Source organism: Apostichopus japonicus, chromosome 12 (genome assembly GCF_037975245.1).
Source record: "Apostichopus japonicus isolate 1M-3 chromosome 12, ASM3797524v1, whole genome shotgun sequence".
NCBI lineage: Eukaryota > Metazoa > Echinodermata > Holothuroidea > Aspidochirotida > Stichopodidae > Apostichopus > Apostichopus japonicus.
Window position 1 is genome coordinate 28,664,959 of NC_092572.1, and position 20,150 is coordinate 28,685,108.

Consider the following 20,150-nt stretch of genomic DNA (forward strand, 5'->3'; position numbering starts at 1 on the left):
AATGCAGATGACCTAATAAAAGACTCTGTTGCTAGATTTTTTATTGTCAGATGTCTTTTGTTACAGCAATTTGAATCGTTAGATTTCTTATCGTCAGATGTCTTTTGTTACAGCACTTTGAATCGTAATTGCAAAGCGGACGTATTTAATAGTTGTATATTTGTATATGACTGTGCTACTTTACGATATGACAACGTATATAGGCCGATAGGCTATATATAGTATATCCTCTCATAGCATTGTATCTGTTTTGGTTTTGAAACTATTAAAGAGAAAGAAAATAGAAACTGTATAGGTTAGCCAACGGGAGAAGACGATTATACAAAATGGTTTCCCTTATCGATGATGAAAGTCAAGTTTTGTTCTTGGTTTGTTTAAGTATACATATTTGTATGAATAACGGAATTGAATTTCCGTTTTTATGTAAGGCTATAATATTCACCCCAAAAACAACCTTCCTATAAATCCAACGGACTTGGTTGGAATATCAACCATCAGCTGGTTTTGTAAAAAAAAAAAAAAATAAGCCTGTTAGGCCTACGTTACTTGGACGTTTTCCAGCTATTGTAGGTAATCTGTAAACGCCTTCGACATAAAGATCCGAACCGTATATATCGAACTTAAAAGGTTTCTAGAACAAACCGACGAAAATGTTGAATCGATAAATCGAAGACGAGATAACTCTTCTCATTTCAAAGACAAAGTTTGATAATATGGAGGGAAAGAAAAACGGAAATTTAACGAAAATCAGAAGTGAATCCGTAAGGTCGAGTTACGCTAGGAAAAGCTGCCTAGACTCACGATTTTGAACATTTGAGATAGGTCAGGTTAAAGTATACCGCTATCCATTAAAGGGAATATAAAAAGAATATGCAAAAGTATAATTAAGGCATGATATTATACCGATATTCCTCAAAAGACTTTATTTATGCCTAATCACTGTAGCAACATTTACAAAATTCAGTAAAAGCTGTGAAATATCTTGAGAGAGAAAGAGAGAAAATAATTAAATAATTGATCTAAAATCTGCCATAAAAAATTGCGTATGGCAGTTTGTTGAAAATATTGTGACGTTGGGGACGCTGTGTATAGTTTGGTCCCTTTAAGGTAGACAGGAAGTCATATATTGTACAACGATTGAATTCTTGGAACGAATTACGAGAAAGATTGCGCATCAAAAGAAAGGTAGCAGTGTGGAGCACACTAATAGGCTATTACACAACAATGTTTGAACGTCGCTTGTTGTCACGTGAAAAGCAGTTGACGATGGACCCCAGTCCCCCTTCTCAACCCCTCCCCCACCTCGAAATTTTAACGTTTTTTTTGGGGGGGGGTGGATAACAAAATAAGCGTGTAATTATTTGAAGTGAAAAAACTGCTAATTGAATGAATGCACATCATTTTTTTCCAAATTAAACGTAGTACATAATGTAAAATATTTCTTTGGTTTGTATTTTTTGGTTCTTAAAACCGTATTATGTATATACCATTATAAAGACTCACAACGCGAAATTACCTTTTTTTCTTAACACTTTTTGACAAGTTTCCTACTATCACATGAATGGATTATGGCATGCGGTATACTGCGTATCCACAGTAATTAGCTCTTTTGCAAAGTATGAGTTTTGTTTATGAAACAAGCCAAACGGACACGGGCATGTCTGTACACTAACGTGCAATATGTCTATATAGTGTACCGCGCTAATCGCTAGCCTTTATATGGAATATACAAAACAGCCGTACGTAGCCTATAACGTTGTTATATACGTTATGTACAAGACAGGTTAGACAGCCGTACGTAGCCTACATGTGCTCCCCCCTTTACACCATTTTGGAACAAATCGAGTCAAAACATACTTTTAATTCATTCGTTGCACTTCTTATGTATGAATACATGCCATACGTCTCAAGTGTCACCAACAATTAGCCTTGATTCGCTGGCATATTTTATTTAATTTCATATATAGTATATAATCATCGCCGACTTATTTTGTTGTTGTTAATAAACAAAACTTTAGTTTGCTCATTCTTTGCAAAACGCTGATTCCTGCGGTAAAAAATGGATTTCGTTATAATATTGTAATTGTTAAGGAATATTTCAAAAGTGAGATAACGACTTTGGCCGTTCCTGGTATGCATCGGTTTATGCGTGTGTGTTTGGTTATAATGGAGGGTAATATCCGAACATGTACACGGATTTGACTCATATACGCTACCATTTGTCGGAAATGTCGGAATGACAGAAGATGGCGAAATTTGGACATATGCGAAAGAAGGATATAGGTTTTTGTTTTTGCGGAAACTGTCACATTGGAAACGAGAGGGTGGAAATTCAATTGGAAATTAGTTCCAAAAGTTCTCGAAGTATTTAATGAGTATAGATGGGTTTGTTGTACTATATAAGCAATCTGGTGACATGCCCCTTATGACTACGTTGTAACATAATTACTAACTTGTGACGTAGGCGTCCCATTTGCGCAATTTGTGACGTATTGCTATCACAACGTATATTTAATTTCCTATGTTTTCATTTCGATATGATGACAAGTCTTTATATAAACCACGAGACCGCTTTCATTGCAGTGTATAAGGATCATGGAGGTAGCCATCACATGCAGGGCCTCAGTGTAGTTGTGTCATATTGATGGCATGCTGTTGTATCGCTTCTTTTCTTTTGCGTAAAGGCCATCCCACGCACGCGTTCCAAAAGGAAAACGATTTTTTTATTTGTTCTTTTGTGGCCGATCCGTGCAAAACAATAGCGGTCACACTTCACTCGCCTTTATTATGAATCCTGATCTTCATCAGTTGACACTGTTACTATTTATCAGGTAAATTAGCCCAAAACGAAACCACCCTGTTTGCTTTTGTCGGAATTCATAAAGAAAACAAAATAATTGTTTTGCGAACCAAGTGCATATATATATATATAAACCAGACATTGGCTGTTTTACTTGCATTCACTTATTGACTGGGAAATTTTCTCCATTTCGGATTCGGGTACATGATGCTTTCTCCGTAGATTGTAACCGCTAAAGTTAAATACGCTGTAATATTTACAAATTGCGTGTAAAAGTTACCTTAACAGTGAAGAACCAACTATATATATTTATATATATATATATATATGCAAAAACCAAACATCAGCTGTTTTACTTCCAATCACTCAATTAAGTGACTGGGATATTTTCTGCAGTGTGTATTTCGGATTCGGTATACATGATGTATACTCCGTGGATTGTAACCACTAAAGGTAACTATACTGTGATATTTACAAATTGCGTGTAAAAGTTTCATTAACCTTAAAATGACATCTACTGTACATGGGAGTCAAACTTGTACCATAATTTCCTTCCTTTAAACCCTTCATATATAGTTTTAGGTAAACTCTTGTAAACCTCTCAGTTTAATTGTTTGTTTTCGACATACAAGAAGGAACAGCGACCTTAGCACTCTTAAGGATTACTTAACGCACAAACATAATGTTGGTTCGCGGTAGATCGTTTCTGACTTCTTGAGAAATGTCCATTTGAATTTGTCAGGCTCATCAGTTAAAGTGACTGGACTACTTAGTCTAACGGTCTGTTTCTCCGATGCAACAGAAAAGTCAGTATAGGAAAATGCAATGCTTTGTGAATTTGTCAAGTACGCATTGTGTTGAATGTCATCCAAGGGTTCTGTGGTGTCTATATGGAGTTTAGGGAACATGCCTATAGGTCTGCGATAATACAAGTCGTAAAATACGGTAGTGGATATAGTACTAGCATTTAGACTTGGGTGTTGAGGAGCGTAAACGTCATCGGCGTTGTGGCCGTAACGGAATATTCCAGAAGTTTAACTCACTTTAAAAAACTGAATATACTGAAATTCGGAATAGCACGTACAAAATTATTAGCACTCAAAACTTACGGTACCTGATACAGTTCGTATCAAAATAGAAACGTACTTACAAAAAGGAGTGTGTTTTAGTCCCGCACTGTGTGTGTTGAGTTGTAACCATGGAAACGATCCAGTTTCAGCAAAAAAATATGAGGGCAACGGATATATCATCAAGCCTATAGTAACGCGTTCCGTAGTCGTAGTCTTACTTTCCCCACTTCCATGCACATCCCACTTGCCCACCCCCACCAGCATCCACCCATGCACATGTACCTGTTTTCATCCGGTACAAGTACTGTACGGTACGTGGTTAAAATCGTATATACTGTTAACAGAAAACGACAGGCCAGCGGTATAAAAGGTATATTGTTGTTCAAAGCACAGGGGTGCGTCTATGCTATACTTGTTAACCTGTCCTGGGCGTACCCCCCCCCCCCAATACCCCTGTCCTTTTCCTCTACCCACCTTCAATTTGACTACAATGGGTTAACATGTGATGTGAGAGTAGTCTTTTCCTTTTGTTCTTATCGTGATGCATAACTTTTCATCCTGTGACGCGTAACTTGCTCCCATGCATACATTTTCCCCTCCGTCGTTCCGTTTCTATATACGTCTGTGTCTTCTCTGCTCTAATTTGTAGTATCATCCATTAATTTCAACCTCGTTTTATCCTTTTGGTCTGGCTTCACACGCCTGCATCATCCAGTTAGGAAGTTGACTCTTCATCTCCATAGCAACAACCTCTTACCGCCCTTTTTTTAGGGAAACTTTGCCTTCTTTCGTGATTTGCGTCAGTCGAAACTGGTGACCAGAAGACGACGATACGTTTTTCTTATTTTTTTTTCTTCTTCTGTTCTTTCTTTTACATTTGACTGTATCAGGAAATCCGTATCCAGTTGGACTTACGGTCTGTTCTTATCATTACCTATCAGTTATATACAGTGAGATATTTATATATAGGTTAAAATGCGTATCTTAGTTAAGTAACAACAACAATCTGACGTACACACACACAATGACAGCTTTGACGAGTTTTCTTGAGAACAAACCCGTCGCAGGTTGACGTCAGTATTGCGTGCGTTGTCACGTGGTGAGGTGAAATGAAGCATCGACATAAAGAAGAAATAAATACAAATAATTTATGTTAAAAGTGCTGAATTATAAAACCTGGATGAAAACGTTTATAGGAAACGTATATACGGTCTCACGCGTAATTCATACGCAAGTGGAATATCTTATGCATTTTTGCCAATTAGGTATTTGACGAGCTCAATTTGTATAAGGTGTTTAATTGAAAATTATTCGCATTAGCGTGATCGAAGAGAAAATGGCGATAGATTGTAAGTTACGTCTTATGTTACGGAAGTCATTAGAATTTTGTTTTTCTACTTCAGGTGTTCGTTCTACTGTGTCACTGCTTTCGAAACAATTTCGTTTCCCAAGGCGGATGTTGATAGGGGCGGAAAAGAGGGGGGGGGGGGGTTGGTGGTTCTTCCCGTCCATCCACCTTACTCTCGAGGGAGGGAATGTGTGGAAGTGAAGGCGTGCCTAGTTCACGTATGGATATATTCAACTAAAAGAAAGTAGAAATAATACCGTTTTTGTCGTCTCTCTGCTAAAATCATGTCTCTATAGCGTTACAGTGCTGAACGTAGCATACGGACTACTATGTAGCCATCATTGCGCCATTATCAAGTGGTCTAGTGATTTTGATGTCGGGGATTCGGGGGGGGGGGGGCTGAAATAGCGCCGGTTGCAAATGGTTTATGAACGCTGAAACATCCGAGGAAGCGAGAAACTTAGGTCTGTTACAAATACACAGCAAACACTACTAAAAGTGTATGTACAAGATCGAATTCTTGTACGTATACTTTTCTTGGCAAACATTCCCAACGCATTGGTCGTATTGTTTGTTGACGCTATATTACGAGCTTGCTCACATTATTCATGTTCTTATAGATGCAATTGTGTATTGGCCTTATAATCACAAGGCGTTTCCTTCCAGAATGTTAATGTATCCATTACGTTTCACCTTTTCCTTCCTACATAGACCAAAAAGATGTTCAAACAATAAAAACTGTCTACAACGATGATCGCTGTTTCGTTGAACATATTTCGTGGGAAGTTAGGTCCCTCCAAAAAACAAAAAAAAAGAAGGAAAAAATAGGGAAAATAATTGAATTCTGCATTATTAAGAAATAGCTCAAATAAACTTACTTTATACCGAAGGTTACTGATATATATATATATATATATATATATATATATATGTAGATTTATATATAAATCTACATAGATATATACATGTATATATAGAGATAGATCTATATAAATACGAATACCATCCCCTTTATATCCCATATATTTCACCCTTTCGTACGAGTTAAGTACCAAAGTCATTCTTTATATTGACTCATATCGATTACATTTGAACATCACCTTTTTGATGACGTAAATACCGCGACATATATAGATGCTTCTATTGTCTATAGTACGGCTACGTTTTCAAGATGATGATTCCACATCACTACCACAAATTAAACTAAATTGGACACTTGTTGCAATATGTGTCTATACAGTGGCTTAACATCTCGAGATTGTATGTTGCAGTTCAAAACGACACGTAAAACTGCATACAAAGCATCTCTACAATAGCTTCAGGTTACCTTGCTGTTTCTAAACTAGTCGGGCGGAAATTTGATAGTTACCAGTTTATTGCATCATTTGGAGGGGAAAACGATATTTTCACGCGTTATGTTCGACCTTAAACGCTCTCCATGAAGTCTGCTTTTGCGCTTCTTTGTTCTCAATGAACAGGTATTTAACTCTCTTCATGAACAAAGGTTCTTTTGTTGTATTTCACGGGTAAACATTGCTGTTCTTCATGCAAGTGTCGGTATCTATCAAGAAGTATTCAATTGTGTTTTTCTTTTGTTGTCTCCACAGTGTCATAGTGTATATAATTCCCTTTAATATAACGGATTCAATTGTTGTACATGCTCTTCCTGGAAAGTGCAGGCGTTTAAACTCTCTTCATGTTGTGTTCAGTATTGCTTTCTTTTGTTCTTCCTGAAAGTGCAGGTGTTTAACTCTTTTCATCTGTTCGTGAAGTTTTCAGTTGTTATTTTCTTTTGATCTTTCTGCAAGTGCAGGTATTTTACTTTCTTCAATGAGTCTTCAATTGTTTTATAGTTGTTCCTGCATGCAAGTACCGTTGTTTAAGTCTCCTCATAAAGTACTCAATTGTTCTTTCCCTTTGATCTTTCTGCAGGTATCAATTTGTCTTTCATTAGTGATCATTATCAAACGTCTACTTTGATGCCAGGGGAAGCGCCATTTGTCACGATGCAATACCACGAGTTGGACCAAAGAATGGTACGCCCAACTCTGACCCGACAGGGTGCCATGGTTCAGCCCCCATTAAGGCCCACTCCTCAGTCTATGCCGTCATCCTCGCATCCATTGCAGGTTGGCAGTCCGACACCAGGCAACTTAACGAACACTCCGGTCCAGCCCGTCTGGAATACACGTAAGTGTATACTATAGTATTATATCTAATGTGGGTGGCTGTTGGTATAAAGGAGATGCCCCCCCCCCATGTACAGAATATGCTCAGAGTGACGGTTAAAGCTCACACACCGCTAGATAGATAGATGATTTATTCAGCCACATGCATAAAAATACAATGGAAATTGTTCAATCACAAGAGCTCTAAAACAGACATGAAATTGAAAACGCATAACGATGAAACATATATAAAAAGTGATATTGCATGAGTAAAATATACCGGTAGGCTATCGACATTGGTATAAAAACATTGCGATAAAAGTGACGATGTAAAAAAGTACGAATGATGAGAAATATGTATGGCATGAACCATAAAATATATTCTTGTACGATAAACAGAGCGCTAATTCATAAAAGAACCAACCCTCATTTAGATACAACTAATGCTGGTACTCGATATGATTCGCGAAGAAATACAAAAAAACATTCCTAGTATTTCGACTAGACGATGTATGCTGTTTTTCTGTGGACACTTAAAGTGTGGCCTCTTGAAATTGAATTTGTTGTTGTATACCGGTTCGGACACTCTAAAGATGAGGCGTAACCGTCTGGCCGTGTGAACTTTGTGATTGTCGTTGATTAAAACTTGCAGTGACGCAATAGTTATATCATTAACAATAACATTTTGTCGACACAAATAGTTTTCAATTGTCGGTATAGTAACGACATGACAGCGTCCTCTGTTGAGTTTGGGCGTGGCTGGAGAGCTCCATTGTCACATTATTGTCAAAGCAGATGCTTTACCACGAAAAAGCCGTTTTACTTTGGCTGGTAAATTATATCTGGTTGAGTTTTGTAATTGCCAATAGCCTTACGTTCAACCCAATACATATTATTCCTCAGCAGATGTATACGTACATATCGTAGTCTCATTTGCACGTACAACTTGAAACCCACTGTTTCCTCATCAAGCTAGTTAAGGCTGACTGTCACACTAGATGGTCGAGAACGTTTGTTGTCACTTGCAAATTGTTGAGAAGTGTATGGGGCGTTGTGTGACAGAACAGCGGCCATCAGTATTGGCTAACACTGTCAGCATGCAAATGTTGCTAACAGGTTTTCATAAGGACTTTCACGGAGGTTCTGACCTTCGAGATTTGACCAGACGCCGAGGAGTGTCTAATGATAAAAGGATGTGGCTAATATTAGTGTTGGCGGGTGGACATTAATGACCATTATTGAATTTCTCGCCTATTTGAGCTCATTACTGTTTGACGTTTAAGTAATGTAACGCAACCAGCTGAGTTTTAAGGTTGTATTGGATATGTCTTTAACTGCAGCCCGGCTTCCACTTCCAGATTGGGCCTACAAGCCAGAGAGCAGTCCTGGGAGCAGACAGATTCAGTTATGGCATTTCATACTAGAACTGCTGGGGAAAGAAGAATACCGTGACGTCATCACCTGGCAGGGAGATTACGGGGAGTTTTTGATCAAAGATCCGGATGAACTTGCCCGGCTCTGGGGAATACGAAAGTGTAAACCACATATGAACTACGATAAGCTGAGCAGAGCGCTAAGGTGAGATCATTGGTTCACCCATCATTGGCCAATACCGTATATAAAGATATCAGATGACCTGGGAAAAATATGTAACTAGACCCTCTTTTGAAGTTATCACTTTCCTTAAATATATATCATAGAAATGATTATACATTATTCTTTATCCCAATTCCATGGGCCTCTAATTCATCCAATGCAACCAAGACTATCCTTTAGGCTGTCCATTGGACAACGATATTACTCACAGTATGAAATCACTGTAATCATACTTTCACTTATACATTCATTGGTATCGGACAACCAACTCCGTTGCAAGGACAGCTTGGCAACTGGTTGACAAAGTACTTTGCAAACTTATCTTAAAGAGACATCTTTGAACATGGTACAGTGGTGTGAAATGCACCATTGGGGAGCTGCGGTGTTGCCCTTTTCTAAAGCTGTGATAAGTCGTCAGGTATTATTCTCCATATGTTTCCCTCTTTCTGTTTTGCAGGTATTACTATAACAAGAGGATCTTGCACAAGACTAAAGGAAAGAGGTTTACATACAAGTTTAACTTCAATAAATTAGTATTAGTCAATTATCCAGGATCTGACTTGAAATTTGTTCCGTCTGTAAACCAAACAGCCAGTCGATACGTCAGGCCAACGGAACAGAACGAACCTGGATTTGAAGAAGGCCCTACCACGCCTAACAATTTCTTAAAGCGCAAACCAGGACTGTCTGAATGCAACAGTGACTCACAAGAATCAATCGACAAAGAGGAAAAGTACAAAGACAGAGGACGCTCACATAGTTCAGGGGATGTCCATTCTCTGGCACACTTCCAAAGTATAACCAGTCAGGGGAACCTGGCTGCTCCTTCGCACACTATCGTTAAGGCTGAGGAGCCTTCCTCTCCATTCACAGCTCCCATGAACTTCATTGGACCAGCCTTCCAGGTGATGAGGCCAACGCCTCATTTCATATCTCAGTCTTTACCGGCCAGCCCTTATCTGATTTCTCCTCTAGCAAGTCCTTCCCCCGCACAGATGAGCCCATTGTACTCCGCCCCGGGACACGGATCAAGGTTTACCTATAACCCTGCTGAAATACAGGCTCGACTGGAACATGAGCGGGTGGCGAAATTGCGTGCCTCTGAAGGCACAAGAATCTTTCCAACGTACGTCCCATTATCCCCTGGAACTATCTTCAGGCAACAAACTGATAACGAATCTCGTTTCAGGACACTCGAACTTGCCAATTCTAGACAAACTACGTCACCGGAAGGGGATAGGAAAATACGAATGCCGGAATTGCCAGTTAGGTCACAACTTTACCAGAGGAGGGTAGCCAGAAGGCTGTCCTCTACAGAGGAGAGTAAGGAATCTCAGAAACAGTCAGCGACAGACAATTCCGAGATTTTCCACGAGGGGGGTGAGGAGATGGATGAACATGTAAAGACAGAGTGGATGGAGAAGGACAGATCAAGTAGAACTGAGAGTAATGATGATGCAATTAAGACAGAGGATGAATATGATGATGATAACGACGACGATGCAGATGAAATTATCGAGGTGGTTGATGAACCACAAAATATTAACCAGAGGACAGAAATGAGAAATTCTCCAGGAATGTCGGAGGACAAGCCTCCACCTCCTACACTCCATAAGCAACCTCTTATTGTTTTAACATCACAGAATAGTAGCATTTCGTCATCCAGTATAGACGAACAAAGCACGGAGAAGGAGGCTCTATTAAACGGCACCAAAATCGGTGACATGAACAGTAACTTGAAAGCTACTCTCACCCCTTCCAACTGTGAGAGTAGGTCGCAAGAGGACCTTCTTTCCACGGACTTAACACCGTCGTCTCACGTTGGTCCCTTCAAGCTTCGTTTCAAGCGGAAATGGAACGCAGACTCGTCGAGGCCGCCATCATTTATCGAAAACGAGGTCGCTAAATCACCCAAGTTGTTCTTAGATTCATCGCCATCCTCGCACTCCCTGCCGTGTACCCCCACGCAACGGGTGTCAAGTTACGGAACCATCTTCCGTTTCCCTACGCCTCCAGAGTCTATCCCCAGTGTATCCAGCTCCCCTTGTGCGGAACAAAGCCTACAGCGATTTAGGGATTATTATTTCGATACGGATAGCCCGACCTCGAAGAGTAGCACGTCCAGCTCCGATCGTCGTGGGAGCAAGGAGCGAATATTAAGCATAGAGAATCTGATCGCAGCCGATTCCAAGACGAACCCGGCTGATGGGGAGATTGAGATGACGGAAAGTAAAGCCAACCTGGATTGACCAAGTGTCTTGGAGCATAAGATATATTTAATTGAGGATTTATTGTAAGAATTCGTGGTCATGAATCCATTCTTCTTTGGACCAGGGTGTGACATATCTTACCCCCCTCTTTCCTGTTATTTGTAAAAGTGTTGCATGTTTGTGTATGTTTAGCCTTCATGCTTGTGTTCTTGCGACTCTTCAATTGGTTGATAATCATCTGTCTCGCAACAGTCTAGTTCCGTGTTGTTACCCAACACTATCTGTTTGCACTGCACTTTGATGAATCAATGTTGAAATATAATAAAAATGATTTACGTAGAGTATAAAGAAAAAAAAGAAGGATTGTACTACACCACTAGAAAGATAATGGCGAGGACACTCGGTTGTGCCTCTCGATTTAGTGAACAGAATGGCAGGGAAGGGAGGCTGTACTAGATCAGTCTTTGGGAGAAAATCAACTTATGGGAGCCACTAAAATGATAGCTACATGTCTTTCTCGGATTTGAAGGTTTTGCTGTAACTTATAGCGAATCCTGCCGAAACCACTAGCCTAAACTTTATTACCAATTTGTTGAGGAGATTCATTTCGTGAAACTTTTAAAAACTCACAACATTTGTTGTGGTTGGTATGCTGGTACGCAGTTGTGATAGATGAAATGTTCACACAGTGGATCGAAAATGAGCAAAAGACGTCGACATATACTGTAGGTGTGGTGAGCACGTAAGCCTCACCCCCCCTTCTACCCTCGTCCCTTTACACCGAGAGATTATCGAGTTAACAAGAAGTAGGTTCCCTTCGAAGGGACGCTACGTCACACCTGAACTTTGGTGTCCATCATATCAATGGACCATTTTTATGATCAAACATTAATAAGATAAAATACAGGACGAGGTAGATAACTAGCATCTGTGCATTTCCATGAACCTTCGGATTTCTTTCATAACACAAATTCATGAATATTCACAAAGCATGACAAATTGCCGTATTTACATACAACAACAAAAAGATTATAAAAAAAATGATTATAAAAAAGGCTGTCGTAGGTCAACAAATCGATTAACATCATGTGAACTTGAAAAACAAGCTTTCATAAAGTTGCTTAATGACTGCGAAACATGCAAACTATTGGCCATAAATTCTTCCCCATGCACGAAATTTTTAACAATTCATAAAACGATGGCTGATATAAAGGTCATAAATATTCATGAACAAGACTAATTGTTTTGTGATTTCCTGATAAGCTCAAAACTGGAGAAAAAAATAAATTAGGATGCAAAAGTGACTGCAGCTGGTTTGTTTGAATTCAGAATGGATGAAAGACGACAGTCACTTTTAGTTGACGAGTTTTTACAGCCTTTTGATTTCATAAATACGTTATGATTAAATATTACGGTAATATGAAATGATAGGACTTGATTGAGTTTGCCAGCCGGACATTTTTATTTGCCTAGCTTGCCAATGCGTTTGTTTTGTTTTGTTTCCAGTGCATTTTCCCCCTCTCGAACTTTTTCTATTACTTTGGTCTTAGATTCTATGAAGGTTTTATGTTACTTTGAAGTTTCTTTCAGTAAGTTTGAGTTTTATGTATGCTCTATGTTGATGATAATTGCAACGTTTTAATTTTTCTTTAAGGATTCCAAAAAACAAAACAAAAAACAGAAAAAAGGTGTTTTTTTTTTTATATAGGTGAATCCACCAGGATAACCCAAGCCAAACATAATTGATGCCATGAGGCGAAGTTGGTCTACGGTTTACAGTGTTGCTTCCTTTAAGCAGACTACCTTGTTTCAGCTGTGGTTTGGCGCCCAAAATAAGGAACAAAAACCATAAGGGTTAACTCTTGTGTTTATTACTTCATCTCTCTAAGAAGAAATATTACTTACCGAGGCTTGTTGTGTCGAACAGTAGGTGTAATCCTTTGAGATTAGCTGTAATATCCGTAGTCGATTCGTTTGCATACTTATTTCTGGCTCAACTGTTTCTAACTCAACGATGTAGGGGGCGTTATGTGAAATGTTTATCGGTTCCTGAATATTGCATCAAAAACTTGTATAGGGAAAGGGAAAATATCATCAAAGTCGTTTCAATGGCCGATAACAAACACCCGACTGGTAATTTTAGCTACAGAAAGATACCATATGCCCTTGGCGTAAACAGGTCTATGTTGGTGAACCCCACCCCTCCCGCCCTCCCCCACTACCACCACCTCCTTCTGGCTAGTTCCTTCTCATTATGTAAATCAATTTGTATAACATGCGGTGGGTGTTTGACCTCTGACCGATAACTTAATCGTTGTCTGCTCCCCTCACCCCCCTCCCTTCCACTTGATACGTCGTCGTATGGTGTCACTATAGTCTTGGATCTTTCATTTACATCCGTTCGATAGCGTGATTCCTCTCTGCGGGTTTTTTAATTATCTAAATGAATATCTATATAATTCTATATATTCACATGTTATATTCGGTTACTGCTCGTATAGCCGCCTCGTTAAGTGCCTTACACATGGAATCTATCTCACTAAATGGAAATCTCATTTTAGTAGTATAACAGGGAGATTTTATATTTAAAAAAAAAACATAATACATCTATGAAAGTATAAACAAAGAGGGAAACAAAAATATGTTCTGAATTTTAGAGCGTGCAAAGAAAAAAAAAAAAAAATTGGCGGTCACGAAAGTTTTTTTTTTATTATGACGGTGTTAAGTTACTCCGTGGAGCTAGTGTGTGTTTTGGTCGGTTTAAGACTTGTGTACTCTATAGGTACTCTCGTTATGCTGGTTCTAATGTGAATGTCGTAAGAACAAAAAAATAAAAAATAGTCGTGTGACGTCATCGGAAAAGACCATCGCCTTACCGGGTTTTCTTCCTGAGATGTTAGAATGGGTTATCTGCTAAGAGTAAGAGTGTGTGCTCATAAATTTGATACCGAGTTTTGATGGCGATTGTCTTTCTAATTGATGATGACGTAATCGGTTTATTTTTGACAAGTAGTAGAACAGGGGGACAGAAAGAAAACGTTTTATAGTTTGGTTTAATTTAATACAAGTAGAGGCTACTCCATTTGGATGAGCTAATCAAACAATGTAGACCTACTTAAGGCAGAAAAAGTGTTATATGAAGCCTACAGAGGCTGCCCACAAGGTAGCTTTTTGTGATGACGTCATCATGATAAGTTAGCCATCATTATACTTTATATGAATGAGAAAATGAGAAAATGAGCTGGTGTCGTGGAAACGTCGAATTATCATTCACTGTTATTGAGAGTCTATCGCCAAAGCGTGATAGGCTTGAAACGTACTACGTTAGCGTATTTAACGATAATGAATGTATCGTGCTAATTGTAATCACATGACCTGACTGAGTATGGTGGACACACACTGTAGGTGTGGTCGAGTGTGCACTGATATGTTTCTGTCTACCGTATAGCTTGCCAAATACGTATACACCATAATGTGAAGTTAACACTGAAGCCTCCGTATAGGGATATGGGGCCGTATAGGGATATGGGGATAGTATGTTTATATAACAGTATATATATAGAAGGAACTCGTGATTCTTCACTAGACGTATCACAGTCTTGATTACATGGTTACAGCCTCGATGTGAGAGGACTATAGTTTTAAGAGTGGATAAAGTTGTCTGGCTTTTTCGTGCCCATGCTCTCTCCTCAGTAACATGTACTTTTACTTCTGACAAAAAAGGTAACGTGCAGTAACATAGTCTTGCACTGTACACTAATTAATGTTCAAACTCACTATATATGATCCGCACACCATCACCGCTGTAGGTTTAGTACGTCACAAAATGTCCTCAATGTGGAGGGTGCATGTTGATAAATGTCAACGTAAATCTGCACAACGACTACATGAACAGACATGTAGATTGACAGACACATAGATATACATACACCAACAACCAAAAAAAGGAAAGAAAATAAAAACAGCAACTACTCTTAATTGTTGACAAGAAAAAAAAACGAAAAAAAAAACAATGTGCCACAGTGATAGCCTAGTATGTATTTGTGGTATCACATCGTTTGACTATTAAACGACTGTCACGTCTTCATGGAAAGCCATATGAGCCAAATGACCAATCGTGTTATTCTCAGTTGTGGCAAAGATTTTGATATTTTGGGTCACAACGGGTATAGGGTGTCTCTATAAATTTGTTTTTGTTTTCCCATCAGTTTTGTATGATACTGTATGATAAATTCTTTGGGACTTTTAATAGGGGGATTGTGTTAGTCACCACTTTAAGGTATTTATGCCTGTCATTCCACATGGATCTTGACGAAAAAATGCTCTTTTTTATCTTTTTCTTTCACTTTATTATTTTTTTTTTCTTTGTTTTGTCACACATTCATATCCGGTTTTATCTTTTCGGTTTCAAACTGTAATTATAGGTCAAAAGGTCGTGTACAGGTTATTGAGGAATGTTTTTAAATGATGGAAAGAAAATTATGTAGAAAGATCAATGTATATTGAAAAGAGATATTTTCAAAGAAATTCAAAAAACAATCAATTTATCTGTCTTGTTATTCTTTCGTTTTCAAACTTTACATTTCCTTCTGTGTTGAGAGTTTTACGTCGAATAATCACAATTTGCATGGTGACCCTGGCGCCCTCGGAGTAGAAATCCTGGATCCGCCATTGTATATGACCATTATATGAAATATAGATAACCGATTGCATGAATCTACAAAAATCACGTCAAAAATGATGAAAATGGGCAAAATCTTCGCAGGTTTGACAATAAAGTTAGTTTTTAACTCGTAGGGCAATTTTTGTCTTCTGTGGAGTAAAAGGTTTACCAAGTTACTAAACCGATGTAAGCAAATAATTGTATAATGACAACTATCTCTTAGGTACATTGATGATTAGCCTAATCATTATCTCTGTTGACATATTGAATGCATTGGTCAGAATGATTGCAAAGTGACACATCAAAAGTACGCTCGCAACTAGTGCCAATGCATATCATCAAAAATGGATTTAACATAAAACCCATACTTCAACTTATACAAAGTCGTCCGTTTATTCTAATGTCTCCATCCCCACCTCACACCTCCCAATATCCTCTACACCCTGATGGTAACCCACAGTTACGCTCTTTGACATATAACCCCCGCCAGTGGCGGAGCTAGGGGTATTGGTCGGGGGGGGGCGAGAATGGCCTGTAGGGGCGCTTTCGAAACTATCTAAATAGAGCGCCACCGCAGGTTGGCGCGGAGCTTACAGAAACATTTTGAGTAAAGATACTCCCTAGATCGCCGAAAAATGACCCTTTCCGGGCCTTGCTAATTTGCAGATAAAGGTGCCATCGCCATTTGTGACAACTCGGAAGTTTATATGGGCGTTGAAAGTACATGCGCTTCATCACATCCCTGTGGTATCTGTGTGAGTGCTCACGTTTCCGAAAAAAATAGATCGTAAATCCCGTACAGTTCTTGGAAATAGTTTCGTACAACGGAATTAAGAGCCGATAAATTAAAGACCACCGTACGTTAGAGCATTTTGTCAGAAAATTACATCAACAATATGTGACAAATGTCAATAGGTAGATGAGCGCGCACTAAAAAAGCCAATAATCGCGAATAAGTAAAAAGTGGTAAAAAGCTGAAAAGGTCGCCAGCTGTCAATTTGAGTCCGTCGGGGGGGGGGGGGCATCCGCCCCCTGACTGTATGGACGCTCCGCCACTGACCCCCGCCCTCAACACCTCGAGAGGATGGTAGATCGACGGTGCTGTAACTTGAATTCGGAGCAGTCTGGTGAGCGATGAAATAGCGAAAATGCTGTTAGTGTTGCTTGCAGTGTTCTGCAACCTTTATGGATTGTCAAACATTGACGCTATTACTCGTGCATATAAATATATAGCTTTCGATTGATGTATAATTATTTTAGAACATGAAGAGGCCGCCAAAATGAGTTTTTTTTTCACGTGTGTATTTTCCTCCTTATATCGGGATGCCACGAGACAGGATCCATCTGGCCAAACATCAAATCTGGCTTTCTTCGCCTTCGCTGTCAATATTTGCATTGTAGTCTTTCATAAACATGAGACGATTTATCAAAGTACTTAACATTGTTTCCAGATATGCTAGAAATTCAAATAATGGTCACTCATCTTCAAATTTGAACAATCATTTCAAACTCAACCGCAAAGGATTACTCGCAGAAATGTAAGCATTTTATTCCCTCATTTCACGGCATCTGGGTATTAAACCTTCATTGGGCACACGCACCACCAAAAGGGAAGTAAAACCTACATTTTGAGGTCGCCCAAAAGAACACTGAGCCATTTTACTTGCAGTGAAAGTTGTCAACTTTCTTTACCATTGAACGTGCAGACTATACTAGAGTTTGCTGGACTTGGACAGTAATTAAAGTTTGTCGCTTGAATATCCCAACTGTTAAAGTTATATACCGCAATGAGCTTGCACACTAAATTTCTTCGGTCGTCAGGACAGAGCCTTACAACTGGCATGTACCATATGGCAGCTGTTTTGTTGGATTATCAATGATATCACTTGTACCTTTCATACCGTAACCATGGTAATTAAGATTTGTAGCTAGAAGAGGGGAAACTTATCATAGAAAAGCGTAAAACCTCATCGGAAAGAAAGAAAGAATCAACAACAATACATAAACAGCCACATACAGACACAGTAAGCTTAAATAACTTGTGTACCTCATCATTGTTGCCGTGAAGTAATTTTCCATTGGACCCAAAAATTGGCACTAGCACAGAAATAAACAATAACCAACAACCAATGAGAATCAGTGCATGTCACGCAACATTCCTCCTCCCCAACCCATCCCCAACCCCCCCCCCGGGCCCCGACCCCAATCTCGCTCTCCACCTGGATAAACAAATCAGGAAGCCAAAGTAAAAAATCCAAATCACACATGTCTGCCAATTCAATATGTACTTCCTATTGCGTGCATATGGGACCGTGAATGTGTAAGTGTAAATGTTGATCTATGTTAATGTATCTGATAATTAAGTTCACTTTTGTGCAAATTTATTCATTTGAAAGTAAAAATAGCAAACTGCTGCCATGTAAGAAGTGCAAAATTATCGATATATTACAGAGGAAATTTAAGCAAATGTTGCTTTATTTATTCAACTTGAAGCGGTCGAAAACGATCGGAAATAAATAAAACCAAATAATATAAACAGAAAAAAAGAAACAGATGTTGCCTATAAGAGAAACAATTTCAAAAGGGAAAAACATGTTTTTTCTTTGTACATATGTGCACAGTTTTCTATTTGCAACCGACACTGCATGGAGCATATAGATGGTATTTGAAGGAGATAACTGCATGAAGATGCAAGGGCAACCACGTTTGAGTTTAAAACTAGTTTACCGTTGATGCTAAGGGAACATGCACAGAATAGTTTTAATTTTAATGTAAACTAACAAGTGCGGCTCTGTGTGTAAATATCCTTCCAATTTGCGTCTACAACATTTTAATCGCATCTGTTTTTTGTTTTTGTTTATGAATTTCCATCGCTGCCAACAATATCAAAACACTTTACAAAACCAAACAACAATAACAACAACAATAATAAACCGCCATGATGCATGAAAAAGAAAAAAAACACGAAGAATGATAAAACGAGACCTTATACCAGATAATAAGACACGAATAAAAACTAAACTCAAATCCTTAGAACACCTTCCAACAGTGACTAAAAAGCCGATAATGATGATGTATATATGGATTTCATTAGCTGTCACGAGTATGCTTGACGCAAGTCTAACGACTATCGTGCAGCTGGATAAATTTACTGATGAATATTCATTTGTTGTCTGTTTTGCTCACGAAGTTTGCATTAGTAACATTCGACATTCTAGTACATGCTTTGTTTAATTCACTGACTGCTCCACGGGCATCAATTGAATTTGTGCAAGTCTTTGTTTCGATTACTTTGCATAAAATGCAGGTAAAGGGTCGGTATGAATAGGCCGGATAAGCAGGTCAGGGCGTGGTATTCGTATTTGGTACTATACTTGGTGCAAGGGTGCTGGGCGCACCACAGCAGTTACTTGTTGCAGTTGGGCGACGTTAGCGACGTTAGCCCGCAGTACTTCGCTATTTTACTATAGTATATGTAGGGGCAACTTAAGTTGAATTCGTGGTAATATATATCTTGTCAGATATCTTAAAGGACCTATCGATACGTGTAAAAGAAGCCGGAAACTGACCGAATTCCGTAAGTGTCTCAGTTTGTTATGTGTACTAAGTCAAACCTTACTTTGCAGTAGAGGGAACGCAATTAGTTAGTCGTATTTTTGTTTCTTATTTGAGTGAAGCGAGGCCGGAATATGTTAAACATTGGAAAGCACGTATAAAATATTTGTGAGGAATTTGTTAGTATCGAATGTCTGTACAGGGAGGGCATATTGTGAATAGGTGTTAAGAAGGTGTAAAGTATATGGGATCATACAGCGAGATTAATGCATGTTTGATATGTTTCCTATTGCCGATGCAACGTCTTATTTGTGTGAAATATTTGTTTATACAATGCGTACATTTTACGATTTGTTTCAGGGTTTTTGTCCCTGGTTCCGAGGATTGAATAAAGCTCAAAGTAAAGACACACGCCACCCGAGTATTTACGTTGTCCAGTCGAATAGTTTTACCTTACCCATGACATTAGCCAATGACTTTAACTCCCTCAGCCGCAAAATTATTAAAGGCGTCATGTCATGACGTCACATCTCCCCCTCCACGCACATTGTTTAATGGGCTCTTTGAAGTCAAAACAGCAGGACAGCGAGACCTAGAACGTATTTGCAATGTCTGAAATTGGTATTTTGGTCGTCTTACTCACCATTTCTTACCAATGTTTAAAACACTGTACCCGCTGCAATTGGTCTTTAGAACAGGAACGTTTAATTTTACTCTTCGAAACCTTAGTATAGCTCACA

General features: G+C 38.8%; 1 protein-coding gene across 6 annotated transcripts in view; it reads left to right on the forward strand.

Annotated features, from left to right (window-relative positions):
* LOC139976772 (uncharacterized) overlaps nt 1–15,735 on the forward strand; it is a 69,555-nt gene extending 53,820 nt beyond the window's left edge. For 5 of the 6 annotated variants that reach the window (XM_071985519.1, XM_071985518.1, XM_071985521.1 and 2 more), the window contains 3 exons: nt 7,151–7,408; nt 8,727–8,964; nt 9,440–15,735. In XM_071985519.1, the coding sequence (XP_071841620.1) occupies nt 7,198–7,408; nt 8,727–8,964; nt 9,440–11,231 (2,241 nt within the window). In that variant the 5' untranslated portion in view covers nt 7,151–7,197 and the 3' untranslated portion in view covers nt 11,232–15,735. The remainder of the gene's footprint in view (nt 1–7,150; nt 7,409–8,726; nt 8,965–9,439) is intronic. The other variant, XM_071985523.1, reaches the window with a different exon arrangement.
* The last annotated feature ends 4,415 nt before the right edge of the window (nt 15,736–20,150 follow it).